The sequence below is a fragment of the Haliaeetus albicilla genome, chromosome 17, assembly GCF_947461875.1.
Source record: "Haliaeetus albicilla chromosome 17, bHalAlb1.1, whole genome shotgun sequence".
Classification (NCBI taxonomy): Eukaryota; Metazoa; Chordata; class Aves; order Accipitriformes; family Accipitridae; genus Haliaeetus; species Haliaeetus albicilla.
In genome coordinates, this window is record NC_091499.1 from 25,330,970 (window position 1) to 25,348,378 (window position 17,409).

The 17,409-nt window shown below is 40.2% G+C and overlaps 1 protein-coding gene across 2 annotated transcripts in view; it reads left to right on the forward strand.

The window, feature by feature from the left end:
• The window catches only part of CDK19 (cyclin dependent kinase 19), a 127,012-nt gene extending 111,002 nt beyond the window's left edge, over window positions 1-16,010 (forward strand). For both annotated transcript variants that reach the window (XM_069805078.1, XM_069805079.1), the window contains exons 10-13: window positions 2,000-2,097; window positions 3,661-3,739; window positions 7,748-8,014; window positions 11,734-16,010. In XM_069805078.1, the coding sequence (XP_069661179.1) occupies window positions 2,000-2,097; window positions 3,661-3,739; window positions 7,748-8,014; window positions 11,734-11,865 (576 nt within the window). In that variant the 3' untranslated portion in view covers window positions 11,866-16,010. The remainder of the gene's footprint in view (window positions 1-1,999; window positions 2,098-3,660; window positions 3,740-7,747; window positions 8,015-11,733) is intronic.
• Window positions 16,011-17,409: the final 1,399 nt, after the last annotated feature.

A 17,409-nucleotide genomic window follows, 5' to 3' on the forward strand; every position in this document is an offset into this window, starting at 1 on the left:
TTTCTTGTAGTATTTTTTTTCTGTTTTCTTCCATCTGATAATAGTCTACTTCTGTTCTGTGGGTGATTCCAAACAATAACCCTAAACATGTATTTGCTGGTTACCTAGTTGAGTCATTCATTGTAGGTGAATACAGGGTTGCTCTGTCTAATACAGCATCATTTCTGGATGTCTCTGTGATGACTTAGTGCTGTCTAAATTTAGGAATGAAGTTCAAAGTGACTTTGCTAGTGCTGTGAAGAGGGGTCTCAGTAATGAGGCTGTTAGTGCAGCTTGAGTTCTAGTGGTCTGTTTTCATCACTAGTTATACATTCGGCATAGCAGTCCTCTCTAGGTCCTGGCAAAGATTGCTCTTTCACTTGTTAGTAGCTGCTGGATGATGACACAAATAGCTGTGGAAGCAGAATAGGTTGGTCCCAAGTGGGTGGAAGGGAAGCATTCACATAAGAAGTGTGAGACTTCAAGAAAAAATAATTAAAATTTCTTAAACTCAACTTACTGGGTACACATTGGAATCATCTGGAGGATCTGAATACCAAAACTCTTGTCTATATTTATTGTATCATGCAAGGTCACTGTGTAGAGAGCCAACAGCACATTAGAAGTTGAATTTTTTAAGATACACAGGAAACATAGGGTTAAGGGTTATCTGACCACATAAACCACAGTAAATAAGTGTGCCTTACAAACTCTCCAGGTGTGAGAAATGCAGGACCGTATTGAGGTGTATTTCTGGACAAGCATCAGGAATCAGTTCAGGAGCTGGTTGCAAATGAATTGATAGGTGGACGGACAGCCCAAATGGCTCTTTGTTGTGCTGTCAGTCTGTTGAGGTCCATGGCCCATAAAGTACGGGAATAAGGAGAGGTGGGAAGAAAGTGGCAAAAGTACAGAGAATTTTTTAAGACCTCATCTACAAAGTAGGGTTAACTACAGCTCTTGAGAAAGGAAATAACAGGGAATCATCTTTGTTGAAGAGGAGTGCTTTTACTGAGGCTGTTTACTGTACCATATATATAGAATATAGAATTGTATATCACATTTTTTTATTTATTGGAACAAAAAGCCCCAAACAGGCATGCCAAAATCACATTCTTTTGCTGAATATCCAGGAATTTTTGTTGGTGGCCTGGAAGATAGAGTTTGAGCTAAGATGCCCTTTGCAGAAGGAATTTTATTTTCACTGTTAACTTGAATTAAGAGAATATTGTGAGAGAGCAGGATACTGTATGATGTCATTTGAACATCCAAATTTCCTACTGTGAGTTTATCAGAATGTGATAAATAAGTAACTATTTAAAATGGTATGTTATCCCTATAATTTCCGGTTTATAATACTAATATATTGTAATCCTCATTTATAGCCTGCTGCAGTCAATAGCATTCTAGCTAATAATTTTAATATTGCTTTCCTCCTAGCAAGGAAGAAAGGTTACTAGGCAGGGTCTGCTCCTCCTCTTTCTCATTTCAATACCAATTAGAGTGGGACTGGGAGCTGTGTGAGTGGCAGAGTGCTCTGACTCTGGGATATCACCAGTACGAGAAATGAAGATTTATTGTTTCCATCCCTAAAGTGATATGGAGAGTCCTGGTCACGTTCAGCCTCTTCTGACACTTTTTTCCTGTCGTATCAGCAGTACAGAACAGTATAAAAGCTATACATGTGCCACAACAAAACACCATTATTTAGAAATGGTGCTTTATGAACCTGTAATAGCTGAATTTAGTGTTGCTTTAGCACAGTGGTTCAGCCTTAGCAATTAATATGGCCTGATACACTTAACTGTATTTCTTACATGAGAAGTACTTCACAGCCATAGTGCTTTGACAGATGTGCATTCTAGTTCTTGGGAATTTCACTGAACAAGGAATGCTAACTTAGGCTTGTCTGGACAAGCCACAAATAATTTAACAATCCACAATCCAAGACATACAAGTCACAGTTTGAAAAATGATAGTTTGATAAGCTTTTTGCTATTTTTAATGTTATGCTTTGCAGCTTCAGAAGCTTCTTACTATGGACCCTACAAAGAGAATTACCTCAGAGCAGGCTTTGCAGGACCCCTACTTTCAAGAGGATCCTCTGCCTACATCAGAGTACGTATTCCCTCTTCTGTGCTCCTCAGGGGTGTCTTCTTTCTGCTAAACGCTAATCCCTGAAATGAGACGACAGCTGAAAAATTCACAGATATCCACCTATATCCACAAGAAGTAGTAACTCAATAGAAACTATTAGTGCAGTAGTGAAGTGTCTGTATCTGCTGGTGCCAAAACTGAGTGGTCATGGACAATATCCCGGTACCAGACTAGTGTTGTAATTCTGAACATACTACCAAAGCTAGTGTGACAATACTATTGCAGTATTTAGAGAATTAATCTGTGCCCTGTTCTGTTCTGCCTTACACAGCCTCACAGAGCCCTGTTCTCCACTGCCTGGTTTCATTGTGCCTCTCCCTAGGACTAGGACAATTCTCTGACCTACAGCCCCTTCCCATGCCCTCTTGCACAGGGTAACAGTATGAGGAGAATAAAAGTGAAGAGATCGATCACTGCCTAAAATCCCTCAGGTCCCTTGTTCAGAAGGCTTGAGAGTATAGGTTTTATATCTCTATATATTTTATTGTCAGGAAAAATTCAAATGGTATATTCCATTCCTACTGGCAGACTTTCCTCTTCCAGTTTCTCTTCCCAATTTTTTTTTTTTTTCATGGTGGTTCATAGCATTATGATCTGTAGGAGCTGGATGCAGGGAGAATTCTACCTTTGCTTTCACTGCTTCTTCAGCTAGCAGGCAACACTAAAAGGAGAGAACAGCCACTGGAGTGCAAAAGGACTCTAATTGAAACTAGTTGGTTTTTTTTTTTCTTTTTCTGTTTGGATAAGACAGACACTACATAGCAGCTAGATTAGGAACTGCTTACACACTTTAAAAAATCATGTCACGTTGATTGTATTTTGAATGCTGGCACAGCAATCTAAAATTGATACTGGTCAAGATCTACCAGTAATTTTCTATTTAGTGTTTACCTGATACTATCCTATGCAGAGCTATAGCTCCCCATGGATTACAGAATAACATTATGCTAAAGTCTCTGCCATAAACGTTAAGGAATATTCCAAATCCCATTAAGCAGCTGAATTTAAAAGATATCTTTTTTTCTCTAGACAAGACCTGAGAAGCTAATTGAAAGTAACTCTGCAGTTGTGATTGGCAAATACATTTAAGCCCACTGTAAGCCAAGGTGGGCTGATAAGACATTAATACTCTTTGGATCAGGCCCTTTATTTGGTAAGCCATGCATGTTCCAATTAGGTGTTGTGGAACCTCTGACACTGGGTTTGTTCATTTTGCCATTTGGCAAAATGTTCATTTGTTCATCTGGATCAACAAGTGGTCATTCTGGCATTCAGGCGTGCTCAACCATGCCATGATTTCTAAATGATGGCCTCATGCCAACAGCAGAGAGATTTGACATTGTGATCAACACCTAGCTGCTGGTATCTGCTGCTATCGTGGGTGCTCACAGTGCCAGTCACTTATGGAAACAGGACTCATGAAATACAAGAAATTAAATTGTGTTATATTCACTTGTTTTTAATATAGCATTAAGTAAATGTATGTTATATGTACATATTTGTGGAGTGTTTACTGTGTTTCAGTGTATTTGCTGGCTGTCAGATTCCATATCCTAAAAGAGAATTCCTCAATGAAGATGAACCTGAAGAGAAAGGGGATAAGGTATAATAAACTCTTTTTTTTTATTATTATTTTCTATTTTTTTAAGTATGCAATAAGAAAGAGTCATGGTGCTACCAAATGAAAACTAATGAAACATGAAGAGTTAACCAAAAATGTGTTTTCCAGGCAAGGCTCTCTTAAAACTGCTTCCCAGACAGATTAAAAGTGTCAGATGACTTTGGGGTGTCTCAGGTGGTATCACCAGCACGGTTTGCCCTGACCTGTGGGGAAAGAGCTGGATGGGTTGTTCTGTCAGCAGTAGCCTACTTTCAGCTGCCGTCATTCCAAGAGGACCTTGCTACCTCCTCCTGCATCGCATGATGAAAATACATTGTGATCACATGAGAAGAATGGCATTTCCATTGTATGACTGGCATACATCCAGCCCTTTGAAAGTAGATGGCTGTTGGGGTCTCAAATAAATAGTGGCAGCCTGCTTCTGGCACTACATCAGAACATTTAATCCATCTGCACACAGTTTCCTGCTCATGTTTTGAGGGCCCTCAGGCAAAGGAGTAATAAGGAGCGGGAACTGTTTTGGTAGCGACAATCTGCTCCGAGTACTCTCTTTCCTATAGCCCCATAGACACGGGCAAGAATTTGTTTGCGTGCATAGTAAGTTTTGGTGTGTTTGCAACATAATCTGACCCGCTTTGTGTGTATAGCTCAGCTGTGCTACGTGACAGCAGTGATTGTCCCATCATGCTGTGAAGGCTGGACAATGGTGCAATAGTGTATGAAACATCTTGTAATTTTCACTTAAAAGTGTGCAGTGAGACAGCAACAGTAATGTATAGCTAGCAAAACGTGAAGAAAACAGCCTTGAACTGTAATTATGTGAGGACTACATGAGAAGGACTGTTAATCTTTTGGAGAAACGATTTGACTACATGCATCTTCTGTTTTCAGATTTTCTGCATAGCATGAGAAACTAGCAGAGTTTGAAAGTATGCCTGTCAATACATTTCAGACAGCAAATTTTGTTTTCAGAACAGATATTGTAGATTCTTCTGTACTGAGAACAAGTAGTAACATCCTGGATTTTTGTGTCCAGGCAGTTTTTTCAAAAAGATGAAACAGGCACCTAAGCAAAAACACAGTGGAAGTCATGATACTGATTTGACTGTAATTTGGTTACTAGCTTTGCTTCAACTCTCACAACTTCAAAACCAAGAACAAACCTTATGAATTAAAATTACTCTGGCTTTTGTTATGTCAGTGTATTTAAAAGTAAATATCTGTCTATTTCCTGGGAGTGTTGCGGGGGAGACAATGGCATATTTATATTCAAAAGAGCCATTGTATAAATGGTCTTTGGGATTGTTGGGGACAGTCACGTATTTATGCACGCTTCAAATTAAACTTTTTTCAGACGATTTAGGTAATATAAGTCACACATTAGTCATTGAATGTGTTCCCACAGTGTAGAAAATGTGAAGGTAAAAGATATTCTGAAAGCTGGATCTGTGCCATGTTTTGTTTCTTTATGATGTTGTTGCAAATGAAAGGATTTTTTTTTTTTCATTGTGTTAGTTTCTGGTTTGTTTTTAAAACCATAAATATCTGTATAGTCCTTTGGAAACCTAGAGGAGTTCTCTGTTTATTTGGAACTCGCATCTGAATTGAATAACCTTTAACATAAGCATCCATTCTTCAAAATGGTTAATAGTTAGTCAGCAAAGCTAGAATGAGTGTTTATAAAACAAAGTGAGAAGTTTCTTCTCTCATTCAAATTCTGTTAGGCAAGTTTCTGCTGGGTTCACTCCTAGGTAGGACTGGAATTTCCTTTTGCTAATTTGTGCCTGAGAGGTGACACTTGGTAATATGTTGCTAACTGTAGACCTTTTACAAGTTTATTCGTTTAGGAGCCACCATGAACTAGACTGACCTGAGGACAATGTTTTTGCTGGTGTAAGCTGGTTTTGTGCACTAAGGTGGTGCAGCTAGACCCCAGCCGGAGTCTGATGGAGTGGACCTCAGTCTCTACCCAGGCAGCAGCAGTAGCAGCTGCACAGAAGAGCAAGCTCAGACTAATGAGTTGAGTTTTGTGCTAATATCCAAAGTGTGAAACATGGGACCTACAACAAACTGTTGTCTTTAATTGTGAGAGTTCCTGCAATATTTATTTATATATAACAAAATTGCCGTTTTTCAGCTCTCACAGTAGCAACCACCTTACTTGCATCCAAATGCCACTATGAAAACACAGATTTTGGAATTCTAGCACAAATACCACCTTAATTATTGGTGTTTGTTTGTATAAGTGAAGCACAAACCATTATGGAAAAGATAAATTGCTTTTTAACAATTCTTTTTTTTTTTTTTTTTTTTTTTTTTACAAGCTAGCTTGATTAACTTTTAAAGTTATTGAAGTGTTAATCTCCTGGGAAACAGAATCTGTCTGAGATGGGATTTGACGACTACAAGCAGGAGGATGCATTATTGGTTTTGCTAAATGTGAAATGGAAATGCAAGCCACCTCTAAGTCCTTGAAGACACAAGGCTTCTTTGCAATCTTAAATGAATACATCATTGCAAATTTCATCTGAATGTATCTTGGGAGACCATTGTGATGAATGGCATAGATACAGATCTTTTATGTCACTTATCTGAGGTAACTGAATGCCTTTTGGTGATTGGGGGCATCAAGAATTTTCTGCTAGTGGCAACTGGTTGTCATGATTTCTGAGAAACTGTTTAAGTGAGGTTTTTATAAAAGGCTGCCATACTAAAGCTTTGATAATTATATAAGCAAAAAAAAAGACTATCCTGAGATGTTCCATACAGCATACTGGGGGGAAGGGTACTAAGGCTTTTTAATTCAAGCCATGACAATTGTAGGTTTTTTCCATGATGAACAAGTGACGTATCTACCGAAATTGCTTTTCTTTGTAATTCTCTTAGGTGCTTTAGTGCTCTGATGGAGGAGCCATCCCCAGTGCTGGAAAGCAGACAAATCGGTGGTCGGTCTTTCCTTGTAACTGTCTAACCATGGAGGGCAGAGTTGCACTCTGCTGGTTTTCTAACCTTCCCTCCAGTTCCCTGATACTCTTTTTAGTCTGTAGCCCTCTGAAGCCAGAAGAGTACAATGTCTTTTGCTCGTGTTCCCCTTCTTAACTTTTTTTTCTCCCTTTCGTGACACTTTTTCTCTTTGTCTCTCTTGCTGCTAGGTCCCAGAGTCATCTTAATTGTCTGGCTTCTCTTCCTTTGCTAGTCTTCTCCTTCCCTTGCCAGATTCTTCCTTCAGCTGTTTCCTCCTCTTTTGTTTTCAACTATTTGTGTCTGGTCAATTTTCACTTTTCTGCTGTTTCAGTAAGATTTTCTGACACTATACCTAGCACACCATGCTGGACTATATTCCCAGTATACTACTCTTTACAGGGTACTTAAAAGCACAGGAGAGCAAAACAGTAATGGAACCTGTTTCTGGTTCTGCCGCAGAATTTCATCGCAACCTGGAAGACATTATATCATCTCTCTGGTCTCAATTTGCTTACCTTTCTGGCAGTAATGCTGCCAACGTCCTTCGGGTTATTGTAACGTGTCATTTGTGAAAGTTTGAAAAGTGGTTTTGATTCTGAGTGAACAGGGCTGTTGAAGCACTTAAAGTAATTTACTGTGGTTCACCACGTCTGCCACAGAGCACTAGGGAAATTTTGGGAGTTTTGATTCGGTTCATTAGGCGATTACTGCTTTATAAATGGTTCCTTCCATCCTCCCCTCTGAGCGCCTGGCTAGCTGTAGGAGGCACTAGACTGTCCTTCCAGTTTTAGTCTAGCTTGCTCTGTTAAAAAACCAAAACGACCACAAATGGGATACCCCCACAAAGCGTGCAGGAGTGTACCGAGGACGCGTTTCTCCCAACACGCAGCCTGGCTGCGTTTTCCCATCGAGCAGGCGGGCCTGCCGCCACCTCCGCAGGCAACGCTGACGCCGGGGTTGGCAACTCCGAAAAGCTCGCAAACCAGTTCAGGGCAAGTGACCGCGTCGTGTCGCTTCTTCCCCTAGAATCAACAGCAGCAGAATCAACATCAGCAGCAAACAGCACCTCAGCAGCAGCCGCAGGCAGCGCCGCAGCAGCCGCAGCCGCAGCAGCAGAACAGCACCCAGACCAACGGGACGGCCGGGGGTGCTGGCGCGGGAGGAGGGGGCACGGGCGCAGGGCTCCAGCACAGCCAGGACTCCAGCCTCAACCAGGTGCCTCCGAACAAGAAACCACGCATAGGGCCTTCAGGCGCTAACTCAGGCGGGCCTGTCATGCCTTCAGATTATCAGGTACCACTTCAATTTTTGCTGCTTCTGATCCTGTAGGGCCAAAATGTCGTTTTTCCCCTTCCCCGCTGCAAGAACAAGTCGTGTTTTAATGAATTTCTCATGGAACCTGAGCAGGCATGCTACGATGTATTGGATAAAAATGTGGGTTTGAAGGTTTAAAGTAAAAAGGGTTTGTTCTCTGGTTAGTAATTTTCAACAGAATACCAGTACGAGTCCTATCTGCTGCACCCTGTAAAGTGTTGAGGACTAGTCCACTCCAGGAAAGCACTTACATATATGCTTAACTTTATGCTTGAGAGTAATCTTACTGAAGCCAGGGGATCTATATCATGCATGTAAATGCTGCATTAGATCGAGTTCAGGATACTCGGCTCTTGGCAATATTAAATCCTGTGTGATAAGCAGATCTGAGAAGGTCCTGAGAAGCAGGAGCAAAGTTACAACCAGGTTCTCTCATTTGATTCCTGCTTCATTTTGCCTCATATCATCGCATGTGTGGAGCGGTTCTGTAGTTTATTCTAGTATCTTGCTAAGTCTACTTCTAATGTTAAAGAAAAAAATGCGTGTTAGCACAGGAATGATGTTTTGGTCATTGGCATGATTCATGCTGAAGTAGGGCACAAAGACACGCGTTGTTTCTAATGTGACCAAAGTTGAACAGATCTCATGTTTTCCAGTATAGTAGCATTCATAAGTAAAAGCAGTATCACTGAATTATTTTTGGATTTGCATACTTGTCTGCTTATTAGAATTATATTTTCCACTGAAAAAGTGACTTACACTGAATGTAGAAAACATTGAACTAACCAGGATCTTCAATACTTGTGACTTTATACTTGCTGGGACAGTAATGAGTTGAAAGCAGAATAAGAAAAAGGTAGGTATTAAAGGTAGATTTTAAAAGATGTTAGGGATTCTGTCTGCTACTAGCCTTCGAGAGGATACCACCTTGGAGAATGGTCTTTTCAGGCTGCTTTAAAATAAGTAGCTTTTAAAAAACCCAGCACTGAAGTTGCCTTGACTTAGCCCTCCAGGCCTTCTCCACAGACAATTGATTTCTCAGTGCCAGACATTTTTCTCCCATTTCTGTTTTACTCTTTTAATTACAAATTATCATGAAGGCATTGAGGGCAATTTAAGGGTAAAGACAACTAGGTTTCTTTTTTGAAAAGTTCCAGACAGGCTTGAGGTCTGGACAGATCACTATAGCTGTATGACTACACAGTATTTATGGCTGGCCTGTTTTGGTCTGTATTTTGAGGACTGGTGTGCTGCATTTGATGATATCCATTATAGAATCCTTACACAGCTCTCTGAATTGTTGGCAAACTTCCCCCTTACAAGTTGCTAGCAGTCTAAATATAAGTTTTTTTCAGATAGTTAGATTTATTTTTTTTTACCTCCTACGACTCTTTCCTTCTAAACTTTAAAAGCACAGACATCAAAATGGTGATCTGTATGTTTCCTTTACGTCACTCGCTAAATTGTATGGTCTGATTATCCATTTTTACACTTGCGTTTGGCTATCTGCCCTTAAATTCTAGCTGACTGTCTTCTGTTCTGGAAAGGAATGTCTGCAATTTGTCCAAGTCTGACTTCGTTAAAAACAAATTCTCTTCTGTGAAACAAAAATAAGCATGAACAAGTCAATGCATTCTTGTAGTCTTATGGCATTAATTTTACTCCATTATATCTTATTCAGAAGTAGGAAGAAGATTCCCTTTGCTTTTGAGTTTTGTTGAGCTTGTGATCTAAAGTGTCTGTTGAAATTTTTTTTGTAAGTTCACCAACCTCCATATATGTTACTTCCACAAATGACAGTGCAAATTCCTTGTTGAATTTTCCTGAGCATTCCTTATGTCACCTTGGGTGTTTTGCTCAGCATGGTGAGCTGATGCTTTTCATCCAGAATGAGTTCCTATAAAGTCATAGCATTTATCACAATTCTTTTTCTTTTCTGCTTAGAAGTTGCAAAAACTTTCAGAATTTTGAGACAAATTCCAGGTTTCAGACGCTCTCTTAACAATCTCACCATGCAGGCCAAGTATAATCTGGTTATTAACAGCATACGTGCCGCTGGGAGACGTCCATTCCAAAGCCAGTGTGCTGAGCTGTTATCTCCCAAACTGACCCTTACAAACAAGTAAAGTTAGTCTGTACAACTATTAGTTACATGGATATTATATTAAGATACAGAGGTCTGCAAGATTGTACTGTTATGTTTCTCTGTTTATCCTCACTGTGCTTCGTCTTGAAAGCAGCCTTCATATTCCTACATTAGAGAGAACACAGAAAAAGTAATGTGATAAATTTAGGGTTTAATATGTTTTACAATTTGTGTACAATTAAAGGTATAAAGCTATGTACAGAAACAAAGGGCAGAAGTGGTTTATGCTGCCTTTAGGTTCCCGCTCTCCATCATCCAGCTGAAAAGTTGTCGGGAGACTTTCACAGCTCTCCTGGTTGGGATCCCATGGTTTGATGAGACCGCTGACTGGCGTATTGCCTTCACTGAGCCGATTCTTGGTCTGTGGAGGATGTGGTGTTCTCACAGACCCACTGTCTCCATGGGATTTCCATTCAGAACTCAAACTTCTCCAGAGGCTTTCTGTAACTCATAAGCCTGATATTTAATCAGAATGTAGGTTCTTAACACTTTCCCAGATGATTGCTGTTGGCCACAGTCTTGCTGATGACCCTTGGGCATAACCAAGTAGAACCATCAACTAGGGAGTGAACAGAACTCTATTGAATGGCTGCCTAACCCTGTACTTAACTTGGCTGGAAGCAAACTGTTTGCTGACTGCAGATAGTTTAGGGGTTTGTTTTTGTAGGCTCTCCTTTCTTGTGGATTGGGGTGGGGTTTACCTTGCTAGAGAGTCTCCTATGCATTAAGCAGTACTTTTCACGCAAAGTGATTTTGCAGCTTGCAGTTTTTTGCAGCTTTACATTATTGCAGCTCATTATTAATTCTGGGCAGGGAATGGATATGGTAATAAAAGGGCAAATTCAGCAGGCTGGAGGTTACAAATGATCCATGAATTTGGCTTGCTGAGATTGGGGTCCGCTGAGCTAACATCCCAAACAGTGGAAGGGAAAAAAAAAACATTCAGGAAAATGAACGTTAGCTTATTGCACATACACATGCCTATCTTTAAGCAGTTGTCCTTGCTTCCAGTAGCTAAGGCAGCAGGTTGAAAGAGCCTAAAATTTCATTATTTTACCCTACTGGACATTTTTTCATTTAGAAAAATTGATTAACGGTTAGGCCATGGTTGTCTTTTTTCCCAGGAACAGAATAAATTGTTTCTCTGTAACATTTAGTAATACCTATCTCAGAAAGGGTGTTTGTGACCTTAGCAGTTTGGTTTTGCATTAATAGCACTTACAAGAATGATAGACATGATTTTAAGAAACGGCTGAATTTTGAAATGGAGTCTGCTCTCATGTCTTGTGTAGTTTTCCTTCAAAAAACGGGTGTGTACATGCTGTACTTTCAGGTGTCTGCCAGTGACCTTGTGTATTTTGTGTGCTGTGTTAAGGCTGATTGCAGGTCAGATTGATTACTTCTTTTATGGGACCTTAAACAGTAACACTGTTTAGTCAGCTTCTCCAACAGTCACATTTTAATGAGCTTCGGAGAGGTTAAAAGTTTCCTGAGCTGCATAGTCCTAACAGGCTGGTTTTCATTCCCCTGATCCCGCTCTCTTTTCCTGCAGCACTCCAGCTCACGCCTGAGTTACCAAAGCAACATTCAGGGATCTTCTCAGTCCCAGAGTACAATGGGCTATTCCACGTCGTCTCAGCAGAGCTCCCAGTATCACCAATCTCACCAGTCTCACAGGTACTGAGAGGGCTAACAGGCTGTACTCAGAAAGGAACGGACTAAAAGCCAGAAGACTCCAGCAATATGAAGTTCATAACGATGAGAAGAACCAAAAATACAAACTATGATGCAGAATTAAAATTCACAATGACAAAAGGAAAACTTCACTCACTGAAGACTTCCCGCCCCCCGTCCCTTTATTGCCATAAAGGAGATTCTCGTGAAGTTTTCCTTCCTCTCTCCCCTTGCATGTGCTCCATTGTGGTTACTCTAATGAACCCTTCTGATCTGAACCCAGCACTTAACTTCTTTAACCTTTGGAATTTTGAAGGATTCCTGGTGCACCTTCCTTATGCTGTAGTGATTGCCATAAATCTGTCTTTTCAATCTCTTTGATGGGATTTTAAAGTTTTAAAATCTTGAACTCCCAGGCTTTCAAGCTTGTATATAGTTAGTTTTATACTAGGCAAGCCAGTTTAGCTATACAGGTATATTGCACCTTTTTAAAGCACTATGTTATTTTCACAGGATATTACTGTTTTGCTCATGGATGTCAAGAACAGCAAAATTTTACTGTTCCAGAGTATTTTACTATTCTGTTTTTATTAGTCTAGTTTTCAGGCGAGGTCTTAAAAATAAAAAATTTAAAAAAGAAATAAAATTTAAAAAAGGAAAAAGGAAAAAAGAAAAAAAAACCACCCAAGTCTCTGCAGCGACAAATATGCTTCATGCTACTGGACTGAACGCCAAACAGAAGATTGCTGATATTTCTTAACTCATTCACATTGAATTCTTGAAATCACAGTGATCATGCTCTGACTAGTTTTAAATTAAGCGTTATTTTAAATGAAACCAGGACAGTCACATAAAAAGGAGATGCTTTCAGGATCTGTTGGAACAGAAGAATGGAATGTCTTCCCAGGCTGGACACCAAAATAGTCAGGAAAATGTACTTACTGCCCTCAAGTCTCAGTAGGAATGTGGATGGCGGGCTTGTTTTTCTGTTAAGCAGCTGATTAATGTATGTGAGAGTTCTATAAATTTAGCTTTCTTTCACATTCCTGAGTCAGTTTTCTGAATATAAAGGTGACAGAAATACTAAGACTTGCAAAAACGAATGCATTTAATCATTTTGTGTTAGAATTAATACTTAAGAGAAATTATTGTGCAGTTTGAAAAGCATGTTGAAAATTGTTCGTTTTTCATGTTTATAATGCATATTCTGTGTCCCTCACATTGCTGTGATTAACCCAGATTAGTTACACCAGATGCGCTTGATTGCACTGAAATGTTTCTTTTTCCCCAGAGCAAACATGTTTTGATTGTGCCTAAGGACTGTAAGTGGATGGGTAGCTGGCAGAAAATCCCCAGTAAATAAGCAAGAGTTCAGAAGCATAATCAGAGGATTATTGTCCAACTTCTGCAACCACAGTTATTTGGAGAGACACAACATATAATTTGGGACAGCTTCATTTTTCCTTCAGCCTTCAGAAATAAGGCTGGCTCTTGTTGCAGAAAACCTTGAGAAATGCATTTAGAAAGCTACTAGCAATGTAACATCAGCAAGCTTCTACAACTGGTGTCCAGAGGAGAGGTGAAGTGAGAAGAGTTTATATGTAAACGCTTAATGTTACAGGCTTTTTTTACTGCAGTGTGTTCTCTTCTGTCCTGCATCCGTACAAAAAAAAATTGTATATACCCGTACACATTCACACTGAAGTTGTGATCAGACCTAGCAAGATGAGTAATCTGTTTGCTCTGAGGAGAATGCTTTTCATCACAGCTAGACACATACATGTTCCTACTGGATTTGATCTCCCAATCACCTTTAGTGCCCTCTTCCTCCTCAAACCTGTGTTGTTTTCATACCTTTTGTAAGCAGTTGGCTTGCTTTGGCTGTACCTACCATCATGTGGTTTTTGACAACACCCAGCTTCTCTGAAAAAGCAACTAAAACCTGCTTTTGTCATCAAATGGGTAAGAAGGTGAAAATTAAATGAAGCAATTTGAAGGAAGAAATTATTTCTGAAGAAAAATAATCTCCCAAAGGTTACTTTCAATGTGTAACCCTTGAAATGCTACATATTACACGTACCCTGGTAGCCTGTTTGAAAGAACAGATTTTAATTGTTCCTTTATTTTATTTCAATGAGTCTGGGGTTACATTCTTTCCATAAGTGGAACGTCTCACCTCTTACTGACGTTAGGATGAGGTACCTTTGAGCTAACGGATATTTGGCCAATGCCGTAAAGTAACATTTATTTTACATTTTTGTGACTTCAATGTCACGTTTCTGGAAATTAACCTTTGGCAGAGTAATTTTTGTCCCCTCCTGTTCTTTTCACCCTTCTGTTCTCTCAAAATCCTTTTGTCTTTTCCATTATAGTTATCTGACATTTCTTCTCCCTACTATGACCTGCAAGCTGATCATCGAAATTCATATAATGTCAGGAGGTGGCAGGGAGATGTATTGCCATACGGTTAATTAAGGTGGGCTCTTGTGCCAATAAGGCAAAATCATGGTGTAGATTAATCTGTATGTAGAGTGTGAAACTTCACAGCAACGTGAGGTGCTTTAATTGAGTGAGCTTACAGCTTCTAGGGCGACTACCACGACCTCTCTCTAAGCTGAACTGGCATTTCTGCCTTGGTTAGGTCTGATAGATGACGGCACGCCGCTCGTATCTAGCGTTTGTGCGCACACGCGAAGCCGAGCTGACTTCCTCCATTGCCTTCAAACGTACAACTGGGAGGAGAGCAAATAAAAGCAGAAGCCTTTGCTGTGAAACGTAGGCTGTGCGCACTCTTCTAGTTCCTTCCTGGTGGTGAAATAATTTGCCTTTTCTTGGGAGCTTGACGCGCGTTGCGCGGGTTGGGCGGCAGTCATGGTGGAAGATGCCTTGCTTTCCAGGGGTCATCCCGTGAGGGAAAAACGCTCCGCTTTCGGAAGTGAATCGTGCAGTGTGTCCTGGGAAGCCAGGACCACGTCATTTTTATGTTATTTTTTTTACCCGTGCAGTTTCGTTAGTACTCATAGCTCTGTCTCTGCCCGTAACCTTTACGCCCTCACCAAAGTGTTTCACGCCGGCAGAGCCGTCTTCTCCATCCTGGTCGCCCGGTGGGAGAGCGGGCCGCTAAGTACAGCTTTTCCCACCGTAGCGCAGAGGAAACAAACGCGTGGGGAACGAATGGGATGAGCAGCCTGGTCCGCATTGGTGAAGTTTATGTAGCACAAACTGCACAATGAAGGAAAAAATATAGGGAAAGCTGCGAGTCCTGCACTGTATCTGTGACACTGTATCTGGGGAGGGGGAGGGAAGAGCATTTGTAGCGGGAGGGGTGGCGGGAAGCTAGAAGTGTTCAAATGTGTATAATATTTTATATAAACATAATAAGCTTAGTTCCCCTTCATAATCTTCAGGAATGGTACTTTAACACCATTAAGCAAAGAATTGTTTTAGGATTAAATAAATGTATTGTACATAAGGCCATACGTAATCTTCTAAAAATGTCGCCAGACAGGAGCGATGTGTATTACTATATGAAAAAAAAAAGTCCTTAATGCACTGTTATCTCCTAAATATTTAGTAGTAAATTAATACTATTTAATTTTTTTAAAAATTTGTCTTGTGTAGACACTAAAAAGTATTACACAAAATCTGGACAGAACATGTCCTTTTTAACAGCAATTTAAAGAACTTTTTATATATGTAAGGTAGTAACTTTTCAAATTGTTCTAGTTGTATTTTCCCATGTTTACTATTTGTGGAAGTGTGCCTGTCTCTATTCAGTTATTTTTTTCTAATAATTTCGTGCACGCATCTTTCATTTTTGTAGTTTTCATTAGAAATTATTGTGTATGCGCCTCATGCTGCCACAAAACTTTGCCGCTCTAGATCTGTGGTGGCCACATTCGGCAGTGCCCATGCCAATGGGCTAGCAAAACCACAAAGCAAAATACTTGTTTCTCATTCTAGAGCTGAGAGTTTACTGCTTTTAAGTTGTCCTGATGTCACTCTTGAAATGACTGTTAAAACTAAACTATGAGTTCATTGCATTTATTTTATATTCTTGGTTGTAATGAAATGGAATTGACTTTGCTTCAGTGTGAATTTTTTTAATAAAATAATATACATTTGTAATAATAATAAAAAGTTCAAATCAAATAAGCGTGCTGAAAAGTTTTTGTAAACATTGGCTTTGGGCTACCAAGAGGAAAAATATAGCCCACAAAATTGCAGTTGTAATTATATTCAGGATGTTTATGATATCATACACCACACAAAACAAAGCTTGCAAAACCTCAGAGTTGAAATTACAGCTTTTAAAATGCCCACAAGGATATTCATGGGTACGTGTCTATCAAAATAGAATGAAGCCTTATGGAAAACAGAATCGATGGAGTGGTTCTCTTAGGTTTTGCCCTCCGCTTAAAGTATTCTGGCATGCCACGCCGATGCCACTTGTTGAGATTCATTATTTCTTGTGTGACAATCCTATAGACATGTCCTCTGAGAAAAAGCTGGTTTACTGCATTGTAAAGCTAAATGCCCTCTAACTTTTTCCTCCTGCTGGATCTTGGAGGATTTCAAGTGTTTCAGGTGACAACATGGAAAGCACGAGCTAGAGCATATTGGTGGGTTTTCAAAGTGGGGTTTTGTGTGCTTTGCGAGTCTGTGTTTCTGCTCCATCTAGCCATTGTTTCACAGATGGGCAATTCTTCCAAAAATCCCACCTGTCTTCTCCATAACAGTTGCATGGGTAAGAATGGTTGGGATTTACTTGCACTACCAATCGCGTTAACAGGCTTTGGTTTCTGATGTGCCTTTTGCACAAGGGTGAGAATAGAAGTAGCCTTTTGCCAAAAAGCTTGGTCTGCATCTCTGACACCTCATGGATAAAGAGCTGTTGCTTCAGCCTCAACATGACTGAGCATCCCCAGCTCTGTATCCCTCATAGTTTCCTTTCTGCTTCTGCTGTCCTGTTTGTTGGTCAGATTGTGCTTAGTCAGCAGCTTTGACTTGGATGTCCTTCTTAAAACCTCCTGTGTTGGCTCTGTCCCAGTCTTTGTTCTTCTACAGCATCTCTCTCTGTTTTTCCTGCCTGGTCATGCAATTTACAGTCTAATCCAGCTTCATCATACTGATGTGAATTGTGGTGTCATCTCTTTTTCTGTCCTTGACAGCTAGACAACTTACATTTCACAGCCATTCAGAAAGTTGCAGAGTAGGTTGTTTGTTAGTTTCTTGTTTTGACTTGTTGCTTCCTGCGTTAACTGCCCTGGCTCTGCCATCTCTGTTGCATGAGGTCTAAAGCTGCTCTCTTCACTTGCACATCACTGCCAAAGCCTGCTGTTACCCCATCCCTCTTACTCAAATCAAGAAGTTATCTAAGCTATCTCCTCGTCTGATTGTCCCACCAGGTCAACCTCTACACACCCCACCCCCACATTTTAGATTTCCAAATAAGCATTTTTATGCTCTGTTTCCAATTGCCTATTGCTCCCGAAGACCTGTTGCATAGATTTCTGAAAAATTCCCTCCTGGGTGTCTTCTGCATCCCTCATTA